Source organism: Empidonax traillii, unplaced genomic scaffold (genome assembly GCF_003031625.1).
Source record: "Empidonax traillii isolate 1590-97213 ecotype Southwest subspecies unplaced genomic scaffold, ASM303162v1 scaffold919:size245653, whole genome shotgun sequence".
NCBI classification, from domain to species: Eukaryota; Metazoa; Chordata; class Aves; order Passeriformes; family Tyrannidae; genus Empidonax; species Empidonax traillii.
In genome coordinates this window covers 226,803-239,244 of record NW_020956112.1, presented here as the reverse complement: position 1 = coordinate 239,244, position 12,442 = coordinate 226,803, and the positions used below count along the sequence as shown (strand labels likewise).

Below are 12,442 nucleotides of genomic sequence, written 5' to 3'. Positions count from 1 at the left end.
ACACTTACTTTCAGAGAGCTAAAGTTTCTTTTTTAGAAACACTCAATTTAACTCCCCTATAAACTTCCTTTCCTTTAATAGTAAATTAAATATACCATGAATTAAATTACTTGATTATAAATCCTTCCTGAAACATCCCTGATATATAAATCATGCTGTAATTAAAAGCTAGAACAAATATTTTTAAATTTGCTCCTTAAAATATATTGATTCTTTTCTGCATCTCTGCTCAAAATATAGCTTCACGTCTCATTGAAAATTACATTTTTTCTGAAAAGAGGAACAGAGACCTATTCAAAAAGTTGACCCCAAACTATATTTTACAAAAACAAAGCCATTTATTCACTCTAATATTCTGCACGTGGTTTATGCTGATACTTTAAATATCTCTAGCCTGAAACTGCTTGTAACATTTTGCTGTAAACCTGAATCAAATTCAAGTGAGAGGCTGCTTTAATTTTTTTAAGGAGCAGTTCCGCTAGATGCAAAGGCATTGAAGAGAGCCTGGAAGACACAATCTGTGCGATGCTGCTCTTTATTGTCACAGGTACAGAGTTCTGATGTGGTGATGCTGCACATTCAGGTCATTGAACATTTACCGACCGTGAAGGACTTTTCAGTCTCTGAAATGGTTACAAATGGCTTTTGTCAGAACACACTCAATATAAGCAGTCTGATCTCAATGGAGTCCTACTATTTTATTTTGGATAATAATGGCAAAGTCTTACCAACTGTTGATGGAGATGCCATGGGGTTAGTTTATATTCATGTTGGAAAAGCAAAGCAGTGCTCCCTCCCAACTCTGACAGAACTGCAGCTCTCTTCAATAGTTGATTGCCAGGTTGTCCCGATCTGTAGCTTAGCCTTGACAACAGTTCACAGTTTATTTGCAGCTTTGAAGCCTGGTCCTATAGTGTTTTTCTTCTGACAGCAGATGAATAAAGGTGTCACTGTGGGAGACTTTTAGCCGACTGCTATAAAAAGGACCCTCCTTGCCTTCGCTTGAAAGATCCTCTAGTTCACTTTTGGAGCCTGCGGCTTTCCCCTCGGCTGAGTTTAGCTCCATCAGCTCCAATTCATGCTTGGCAGCTGTTTCTAAAACTCTCTGCTTGTTATAATACCTGACAAAGTTGTTAATGATTGGGTGGATGGGAAGGGCGATTGCTATCACCCCGCAAAGAAAACTGATGGCAGCATTCAGTTTTCCTAGTGTTGTTTTAGGATATATGTCTCCATATCCAACTGTGGTCATGGTAATGATTGCCCACCAAAATGACTGAGGGATGCTTTTAAACAAAGTTTCAGGGTGACTTTGCTCCATGGTATAACCTAGGGCAGAAAAGACAAAGATTCCAACAGCTAAGTACATGAGGAGCAGCCCGAGTTCCTTAAAGCTGCGTTTCAGGGCATAGGTTAGGGTCTGGAGCCCTGAGGAGTGCCGTGCAAGCTTGAAAATCCTTGCAATCCTCATGATGCGCAGTGCCTGGACGGCCTGCTGAACATTGCTCAGCTCCATCAGCTTGGCTCCTAGGTGGGTCAAGGTCAGGCTGACATAGAAAGGAAGTATTGCTAGCACATCAACAATGTTCATAAAAGAAAGAGCAAAGTGGAGTTTGTTAGGAGAGGAGATCAGCCTCAGCACATACTCCATGGTGAACCAGCCTATGCAGGCTGTCTCTATGCTGTCCAGGGTTGGGTGTTCCATACGGTTCCCCTCTGCATCTACGACCTGCAAATCTGGGATGGTCCCGACACACATCACGACAGAGGAGATCAAAATAAACAGAAAGGACAGAACAGCAACCACTCTAGCTGGATAGGATGATTCTGGCTTCTCCAGAAATTTCCAGATACATTTTTGGCACCTTTTCCAGCGACTTTCTGAGGCATCTACTCCCAAGTCATCCAGAATGAGTTGCACCCTTCGGGCTATTTCTTCCAGTTCCTCCTTTTTTTCACTTAGATGAGTTTTGCAGCAGTCATCCAGAAATTTCAGATCCACTTTCCAAAATTCCATTTCATTCTTGAAACATATGGGGCATATTCCCTTCTTCATATGAATTTCCCCAAAGTAATATACGTCAATAATGCATCTGAAAGCATCTGGGTCTCTGTCAAAGTAAAACTCTCTCTTTCCAGGATCATAGTCATCACAGAGGGAGAATATGCTATCGTATCCCCCAGATAAACAATTGATCAGCTCTGCCAGCCGTGTTTCTGGGTATTGATTCAGGTTATCTCCGTAGAACACCTGCCTTACTCCACCGACATTGACTACAATCTCCATTTCTTCACTTTTTTCTGATCCATCAGTCTCCACATCCGGAAACATAGAGTCACCTGCCATTTTAGTTGTATTTGATTTTGTTGGATTTTTAGCCCCTTATTTGGTTTCACAGCTTTGTGGTTTTAATCTCTCATGAAAGCAAATCAGCACTGAGCCAGCTCTACTACAAAAGTCATCAAACTGACCCGGAGTCGTGGCGAGAAAGGTTACAGATAGAAACCTGCGGTCGGAAAAGCCGTGTGAGGTATGCAACAAGCTGCAGGGAAAAGACAAGTCATCGGGCTGCTGTGCCTGCAAGCAGGATGTTAGAAAGCTCCAGCAGACTGGAAAGAGAAAAAACCATTTAGTAAAACTCACCACTCTGTTCAGTGCTCGAGAGTCTTTTCAGGTTCCATTCTCTCTCTAAAAGTGATATGTATTCACGGCAGAGAAATAAATCCTGAGCTCTGATTATTGCAACGTGCAGTGAGTGACAGTTCTCAGAGCGACAGTCGGTGTGGTGAGCCCACAGACACTGCCACAGCTTCTCCTTTCGATTCCACAGATTTCCCTAGAAAACTGCGTTTGAATTTTGTTTCTCTTTCCGTTCTCTGTTTACTTTAAGGTCTTCCAGAGTTCATCTGCTGACTCTTGCACATAGTCGGTCGGTGCAAGCATGCAGAGGAGAAACTTGTGCTTGTTTTCCCTTCGCTGTTTCTCAGCACAATAGGGAGCCTAGGCTACCAGGAGTCCTTTCCAAACTCTACCCTCTCCTGGTGAAACCCAGCAAAGCACCAGCGGCACAGAAAGCACATCTCAGCTTTATATATGCCTGCCAAGCGGTACAATAATGTGTTTCTATCCTACCAGGAATTTTAATGAGTTTTAAAAACATTTTTTAAAAACCTAATGCAAAGCATAATTGTGTATAAAGTCATTCAGAGCTGCAGAAAGACACACAAACACTGATTCCTGGTGGCAGAAACCAGAAGTGATACTGTGTTTTGGGAATAAATATACGGCATAAATTTTGCTCTCAGTGGGACTAGAGAAACTCTGGACCATCTCTGTCCTGTGTCAGGACATTGAGTTAATGTAGATTTGTACTGGTGTCATTGCAAAAGAGGCAGAGACCATAAAGTTTTTGTTGCAGCTGTGGAGCAAAATTGCCCCTGCACTCTGTGCACATTCCCCAGTGCTGTGGGTCCTCAGTTTTAGCCATGTTTCCTTGATCTGCGGTCGACTGCGCCTGAGGAAGGTTTCAGTAATTTACATCTATGATGATTTCTCGGGGCATGCTATTTACCAGAAACAGGGTTTTGTACTACATTCAGCACTTAAAAAGCAGAAGTAGAATTACAAGCATTTCATTTTAGCTTAGTTTTCTCCAAATTCCAGGATTTGATGGACATCTGCTCCCCAGACTCTTATATGCAGGAAGGCCTACAATCCTGCTCTTAAATTCTTAAATCTGACTCTACAGTTCATTTTAGCACATCCAGCAAAACCTACAGTTCATAAGTTAACTGTTTCTGGCCACCACAGAATGATCTTTTCCAATTTAATGGCTTTTGAAAAGCTTCTCAGTGGAGGGGAATAGAGAGCAACAAACCCAACTGACAGTTTGCTTCTCTAGGCTTGTGTCCATCCTGGGAGAAAGGCGAGATATGTAATGTGCCCACTGTCCTCATGCTTGTGTCACACAGTGAGGGGAATCCTGCTGAGTATACAGTGCTCCTGTTCCACTCTCCTGCAAGAAGCTTATGGGCGATTAGTAGGAGTGCACCAGACCTCATCTGGAGTATGCACATACATCACACACCCAGGAAAGGGTAATATCGGGTCTCAGGAAAAGGGTGATATCTTTTACACCTGAGTTACACAATCTCTGGAGGCTGGTGTCACCTTCCTGTGCTCCTGAGGGTGCTGAACAGTGTTGGTGTAATACAAGATGTCCCTTGAATTGTTTTCCAGGCACATATAAGTTTACTGAAACTTGCAAGATTCTTGGGACAAGAGCAATACCTTGGAGAACTGGAAACCCTCTGTTTTGTGGGTTCATCAATAAACAATTATCCACCTGGGGCTTTCCTGCTCACTACCATGAATGGTTTAGCTTGATTTTAGCAAAATAAATATTAAGATGCCAATATTAGTGACATGTTTGTGTGGAAAAAAATACCAATTGGATTACTGAGTATCTGATCCTAACAAAACAAAACTGAGCTCTGGGAAAGTTAGGTTTCAAATTTCATCAGGCTGCATCAGAATAGGGAAACAGGTGCTTTAGATGTAAGTCCTCAGATTTAACCATCTCAGATCCTACTCTCTTTGATAAATGATCCATTCCAGTGACCTTTTGGTTTTTCTCTAGGTAGTGATAAGAAATCAATGTAGAGTCCAGCATGATTGACACAGAAATCACCACCTCTGTTTCCAAAAAGGCTTTTCCCCCCTGCACCATTTTACTGAAAAAACACCTACAAAATAGGCACACAGGATTAGTACATACATTGTTCAGTTTGAAAGGTGAAATCAGCTCCTCTCAAATGATAAATCTCAGCACATTCTCAAAAGGTTGGGAAGAAACTATTTTTGAAATGCCAGATCCGTCCTTATAAAGACTTTGCTTAGTGTGGCTGCTAAAATCCTTGTGCTTTATTCTCCCTCGTCTTGCGCCTTTTCAGAGTTCTTTACACCTTTCAGTGTGCCTGTGAAATGTTAGAGATCTGGTAGCATTTTAAATCCACTTGGGCAAATGTAAATGATCCAAAGAACGGTCAGGGAAAATCATAATTAAATTAAAACATTGTTTTTGTAGCTGAAAAGAGTGGCACAAACTTACTTGATGAATATTTTGTATCAGACATATTGTAGAGCAGCAAACAATAGGAGCAGAATGAATAATTTGCAGTAAATAATTTATTTCTCTAATTCATTTGTCATCCATGTAAAGAGAGCTTCTCTAATCTAAAAATTTCAGTAGATAATTGTTGCCTTGTAATTCATTTATGACAAGTTTCCTGCAATTATTAGGGCTTCTAAATTCAAGTTCTGTTGATTTACCTGATAAGGCCAAACAGGTCAAGCTGTGTTGTGTGTCTGCTGGAAGCGATGTGTGCTGGCAATTGAATTCTTACAGACCCAAAAAGAAACACAGAGGGTTTTCTTTTCTGTGTCTGCGCTTTGGCTCAGAGAAAAATGTGCATTTGAGCTGACAGTTGTGTTAAGTTTTGGCTGTGGTTCAGACAGGCTCCTTCAGGGAGGAGGAGGCTCAGCCGGACATCAAGCCCTGAAGCCCAAGAGGACTCCTGGGTTGCTGGGCTACCCCACCAAATCCAGGCTCAGCCCCAGCAGGGACACAGCATCTCCCAGGGGTGCTTGAACCCCAACAAGGGTTTGGTCCACAAGATATAGGTGGAGTTTGAAAATGGCTCCCCAGTGGCACTGGGCTCCACATGAGGGATATGGGTGTCACAGAGCACCCACAGTCCAGCACATGGGGACCTGTCCTGGCAGCAGTGCACAGAGGATGCTGGTGCTGAAAGTCTGGCTTCCTCATTGGCCATATTTTGGGAAAGGACATTCACCCCTGGGTAGCTCTGTGCCAGTCTGTGAAGACAGGTTTTTCCTCCTGAGCTGTACACTGGCTCATACCTTGCTCCTGAGTCCCAGCCAACACCTCTGCCCTCCTGTCTGATGCACCCAGCTTCTCCCCACACAGCTATGGGCAGCAGTGGTGCACAAAGGGCTGTGAATGGGTTAGGGGCCACGCCTAGGGAGATACTGTTGGATTCCACATAGGGAGGGGTGTTTAATGCAGAGGCAGGACTTGGACAACCTCTCTGCAAACAGGCTGTGATGCAGTCAGACCTCGCCTGCACCAAACACAGCCCCGACTGCAGTGCCTGGGACCATCTGACCTCTCCAGCCTTCCAAATCAACCAAGTGTTTAGTGCTGTGTCTACACAGGCAAGCTCAAGAAAATGTAGGGACCTGATTATGACCGTCCAAGCAAGAAATAGCTAGAACAGTCTGACACAGGTCCAGCCCACACTGACCAGCTAACATGGACATGTCCCAGCCCTCACGTGGCCATCAGAGACCATTTCAAATAGGCTATTTGAAAGCAGCATCAATAGTGGAGATTAAAATGAGTTCTTAAACTAGACGGAGATGAGTTGTCAGTTGGCCTCAGTGCCCATAGACATCCCTGGGCACAGGTAAATCTCGTCATACTCAGTATAACCACACACACACACATTTCTGCTGTATCATATTTGGGTTTTAGATGACACTCGCAATACTGAACCTGTGATGGATCCAGTGAGAGATCTCAGCATCTAACACACAATTTATTTTCAGCTAGATGCAGACTATGGAGATCTACTCAAGACAGGAACATATGATCAAAATGTACTATAGAGAAGCCAGGGAGCCCCTGGTGGTCTAGGGGGTAAAGGCGCTGCACTGTCACTGCAGAGACCGGGTTTGATTCCCGGTCGGGGCCACTCCCCGGGCAGATGGAGCTCGTTAGCCCTGTAAGGCAATCCATCTACGTCCTGAGGACCTCGCTGCCACTGTCCAAGCTCGCTTGGCCCCGGCAGATGAACCTCAGGATTAAAGGGTGGGCTCAGTTCCGCGCACACTGTGTCCCACCTAAAAAATCCAATGCACAGGATGGAAGGTGGAAAGACCTTCCCCGGTTCTTCATTCGCAAAGACTGGCCATTACTTATTACTTACTGTAGAGAAGCCAATCAGAGACCTAAAGGAGGGAGGAGAATGGGAATATCTTATTCCTCCTCCTTTCCTTGAGGCATTGTGTGGATAAAGCTTTCAGCCAGCTGCGTGGGCACTGCTTCACATAACACAAGGTTCTCTGTGGAAAAAGCACTGCATAATTACTTACTGCCAATCACAAGAAATGGGAAGCAGATAATCTGGAAGAATGGGAAGTGATGAATAGGGGACAGGGATGGAGGCTTCCTGGTGCAGGGACTCCAGAATGTGCCAGTGGGAAGGGTTCCACTGGAGCCAATGGGTGGGAGCTGCCATCAGGTGCTGGGGCTCAATGGTTGACTCGTTTCAGTGGAAAAATCCTTGATTTTGAATTTTTTTTCTTTTCTTCATTCTGGATTTCAGAAAGAGGACGTCATCCAGAGCAGCTCCTTGGATTGTTTTACCAGAGCCAGACTTAGTAAGAGGTGCAGGTAAGATTTTGCTATAAGGATCTTTTAGGGTTTCCAGATATAAGGTGGATTCTAGTAGTTAGTGCAGCAACCTTATTGGAAGATCCATCACCCTCTCTTTGGAAAATTAATCCAGCTACTGCAATATGCTGGTTTATCCTTTATACCTCTATATTGCAAATCCATTTTCAAATCACACCTTCTTTTATCCTTATAATGTGCTCTGCAATAAAGCTGTCTGATTTGACACATCAAGAAAACATGGGATTGCATTCTCACAGGTGCTGTAGTTTCCAGCATGGATAGGGGGCACTGCCATAGCACTGGTACCAGGCCCATGTGCCTCCCCAGTGCATCTGCAGGACAACAGTGCATGACTTGCTCTCATGGACTGTAGTGCCAGGGCATGTGGGAGAAGAGTGTTGTGGGCACTGAATGTCTGCAGGAAACCTTCGTGATGCCACGGTAGCAGCTCATGGTCCTAAGCACTGATGGATGTCTTGTGTCTGCAGCCATGAGCTACTGGTGGGAGTCTGAGCCTCGACACAAAACATGTCCATCGCCCACTGCTGCTATTTCTGGCAACAGATGAGCCTTTAAATCCCTTGATATGTGAAAAGAAGGGCCCATCAAATGCAAAGTGAGTGAAGCAAACTCTCTACATTTTTAAATACATCTTCATGCTTTGTATGATGTTTCTCAAAACACTGGACTTCTTTTAGATTGATCTGTTACAAGCAAGAGGTAATGAAATGTCTTAACTGAGGCGGGTATCTAGTCTACACCACATACCTTCACCTTGCAAATCTGGGTTTATGTGTCTCCATCTCCAGTATATTTATGTATTTCTCCATGGTTATTATTTAAGATCAAACAAGTCTTTTCCCAGTTTTTTTTCCCCTCTCTTACTACTTTGGTTCTTTTTTCAAGTTCAAAATTTATACATATTCATTCAATTTATTTTATCAGATCTTCTAATTAATATCTTATTAAAGGGCTACTAATAGCTTGCTGTAAATTTCAATTTGCCTTTCTTTCCATTTGACATTAATGAGTCTATTTTCCGCTATGACTAAACCTGCCTTAAGTGACCACTCAGGAGAAAAGCCAAATCTCTTATTTGTTGTAAATGACCTTAAATAAATAAGGTGCAGTCACCACTGTAAGAAGCTAACACCTGGGTTCAAATTAAGCATATCAGTGGGTCATGAATAGGATAGGACTTGGAGATGCTGTAAAAGTTTTAAGGACCTTGTCTTGTTTTCAGAATCACTGTGTTTTGATGAAGGACTGGAATTCTGCTTCCTGGTTTTAAACTGACATCAAAACCTTTGAATGTTGTTGCATGTACAAAGAAAAGAGAAAAATGAGGTGACAAGACTTGTTACAGTTGCAGCCAATGACTTAAAAATTAAGAATTGTCCATACATTGAGTATGGCAAAGGTCCAAAAAATTGCATGCGCACGTGTAATTAGGGGATGTGTCGTAATGAATAGGCACGAGGTGGCTGAATGCATTTTGCATGGGTGACCTCAGCTCTGGCAGTTCCCAGCTCCAAGTATTTGCATCTGCAATCCCACTGTTGGCTTTTATCATGACTTGCTGTACCTAATTTCTTGCAGGACCCACGATGCACCGGTGCTGCTGCATGGCAGCATCCCTGGAGCTGCCTCACCACCTTGGGTGAGGAAAGAAATGTAAACATACTGGGGTGAGTGTAAGAGGGTCGTGGTGGTGGCAGTAGCGAAATGATGGGGCTGGCCTTCCCGAAGGTGAACGTTCCCATCTCTGCCAAATGATATCATTACCAATAATTGTCTTGAAGGAAAGACTAAGACCATGGCAGCAGAGAGGGAGGTGCCATGAGCAGACTGTCTGCTAAATTTCAGCAGCCAAGACACAAAGCCAGTTTCTAAGACTGACAGGGGAGAGATTTTAATGTGTTATTTTGTTTTCTTTTAAAAAATTCAACACTGCAGCCCTCTACTGTGCTTGGGGTTAGAATAGCTATCAATAATACCCTGTACAAGCTGAGCTGTTGTTCCTAATTCTTTGAAAGAGGAGCATGTGTAGCAGTGTGTACCATTTCCCAATTGAAGATATTTTTATATGAACTAACCAAATTAAGGAATATAATAATGTTATTCATAGTAAACACGGTCAAAGGTAGTTGTATATATGTGCTCAAAGAAGAGGAAAATACATGTAATATTTTCTAATGTAGAAAAGCTGTAAAAAAACCTGTTGGAAAATACCCACAGAAAACATTGCATCAGCGTGCTGAAAAAGAATAAAAAATAAAATACTCTCACTGATCCTAGCACAGAGGAAAATATAGGCTTTAGCAAAGCCTGCAATTCTCACAGGCCCTTGTATGTACAGCTATAATTTTTGTTCTTTCAGTGAGTGGTACTGGACAAAAGGAGGAAGGTGTGTAGGCAGAAGCAGGGGCAGAGTTCAATTTTCACAATTATGAAATTACCGTACCCACGGAGAAATCCTGTGGACATTTGATTTCACTAAATCCTGCAGGACTGAGGGCTGTGTCATGATGCCCTGGAGCACCTCGCTGACACCTGCCTCTCACAGCCTGCAGGCTCTCTGGGCTTGCTCCCTTCATCTCCTATGGAGAGGTGATGGTTGCAGACCTGCCTGCGGCCAGGAAAGCAGTCAGGGACTGGAGGATCTGGTGTTCCCTGGCAGCATCCTGCTTGCACAACCAGCACAGAGTGGAAACATTAAAGCATGCAAATTTGTGATCATGAAAGTAATTTTTTATCAGTAAATCTTTGCACTATAGATGAGAGAAAGAGGAACCTTAACTGCTGTTTCTGTTTCCCTCAGTGTCCTACTGCTTTGAGAAGTACTGGGATCATGTTCTTACTCTTGCTGCCTTTGAAAAAAGAAGTCCAAACCTCTCTATGACCCTACTTTGACAAACTGCTTTCAGCATCTCTCTTTTTTATTGTGTTCTTTAGCTGTGCTTAGCAAAAATGTTTGCTGAATTTGAGTCAAATTTACAAAGAGTTTGAAGTCAATGAAAACTACATTTTCTGGAGGACAAATGATGTGTCAGAAATAATTTTCTGGCCCTACTCTTAATCTGTTTTCTGCCATTGGGCAAGTCTTTTGACTTCTTGCTACTTATCTTAAACTGTCTGGCAACACATCATATTGTTTAATAGCTTACAAAGGAGTCAAATCATAAAACATTTTTAATTTGACAAACAGATCACAAATAAGCTTTTACATTGTCTGAGTGGCTCTAAAGCTAACCCACATGTTTCTAAGTGATTTGTCTTGACAATGGATGAGTCAAGCCTTTTATACATTCTGTTTTATAAAATAATCATTTCTGCTCAGTTAAGATTGCATTTAACATTACTAAATTGAATGCCTTTCATTACTATGTGCTGTTTAACATAGTATTGACATCTTGCATACTAATTCACTTTGTTCAGGGTGGAGTCATAAACCCCGTTCGAACAATGCAATATGTACAACAGAGATCCATTGTACTCACTGGTGGTGTCCTCAAAGAGAAGACTGCAGAACCCAAGATATCCCATTGAGCAAAAATAAAAGGCTAAGGAGATGAAAGAAAGTTCGGTGATGAATGGGAAGTGCTGCTTCTGAGACCTTTCTTTATTACTATTCTCTGGCATTTTCAATTGTTCTGTCCCGATGAGTAACAAGGACTTCATCGCTTTTGTCAAGCTTCACTGCAAATTGCTGCTGTGATTAACGCAGGTTAATCTCAGGACAGGCAGGAGCTCCTCACTTCTCCTGACAGGAGAATTTCAACCACCCTCTGACTTTTCTTGGATGACCTTGAAAAAAAGTGCCTGCCTACGACAGCAATGTTACAACTTCCCTTAATGGAAAACATATCCGATACACTCTATAACCAGTTTTAACTGCCCAGTCCTCTGTAATCTTTTCTTTAGGCTTCTGTGCACTATTATTGAGACTATACAGTCACTGAACCACCAGGAAGAGAAACCATTCCCCTGGCTGGGACATCCACAGTCACACTTTGCCACAGATCACTGGGTCCTGTCCCACAGATCAGCAGAAAATTTCCTGTTCTGACAGAAAATTGGTGATTGCGATAAAGATTAGAGTGGAAACCATGATGCCTCCTGCTTTAGATTCAAATCTAAAATTTATCCTAATCATACTAAATACTCCAGTATTTAGCTGGTCTCATCAAAGATAGCTAGTCTATAAAAAATAGCTCAAATCTCCAAGTAGATTTCCTTTATTTTGCAGTAAGCAGGGATAGTATCATACATTTGAGGTCAGACACTGGCTGCAAACATCCCCATAAATGTGGCCAGGATACATAATTATCAGATCTTATACATACAAATAGTAGGGGAATTAATTATCTGTATTTGGAAATGTCGTTGCACCTTATGATTGAGGTTTAGAAAGCGGTTAGCAATGTCTCATAGCAGGGGATATGCCTTTGGCCTATTTGAGAACAGAGCTGGATATACAGTAACAGTAGCACCATGAATATGCTAAATAATCAATCATTAATCAATACATGGCTGATTTCTTCCCTCATATTGATCTTAAACTGTCTGTGTACTGAAGGCAAAATCAGGTGCTGTGTGTTTGTGTATGTTTTGTGCTAAATTCCTGATGTACATGCATTAAGAAGTAAATGATGACACCACATAGCTGAAGGACTACAACCCTGCTCCCCCGCTTCACAGTCTGCTTGGGATTTCTGCTTCAGAGTTTGTGACAAATCATTTACTAATCAACCATTTACTGTTTGGTCCTCACTTATCTCTTGAAGTCTGCTTTTTCCTTGATAAGACTGACTAGCATTAATTAATATTAACTAGACCCGTACAAAACACAGAACATATTTCTAGGAATTTCGGATACCCTGACATTTTGTTGAGAAGCAGGAGGAAGGAAAAGCTAATCTGCATTTTAAAAATTTCCTTGCAACATGTCAAACAAATCT

At 42.3% G+C, this 12,442-nt stretch overlaps 1 protein-coding gene across 1 annotated transcript; it reads right to left on the bottom strand.

Annotated features, from left to right (window-relative positions):
• Positions 1-324: 324 nt before the first annotated feature.
• On the bottom strand, positions 325-3,015 carry KCNF1 (potassium voltage-gated channel modifier subfamily F member 1). The gene is made up of 2 exons (XM_027902912.1): positions 2,645-3,015; positions 325-2,543 (listed from the first exon to the last, which is right to left on the bottom strand). The coding sequence occupies exon 2, from the start codon at positions 2,345-2,347 to the stop codon at positions 884-886; it is 1,464 nt and encodes a 487-aa protein (XP_027758713.1). The 5' UTR covers positions 2,348-2,543; positions 2,645-3,015; the 3' UTR covers positions 325-883.
• Between the last annotated feature and the right edge of the window lie 9,427 nt (positions 3,016-12,442).

What these genes read in the sequence shown, in the direction of transcription:
- KCNF1 (XM_027902912.1), bottom strand. Translation starts at nt 2,347, where the DNA reads ATGGCAGGTGACTCTATGTTTCCGGATGTGGAGACTGATGGATCAGAA.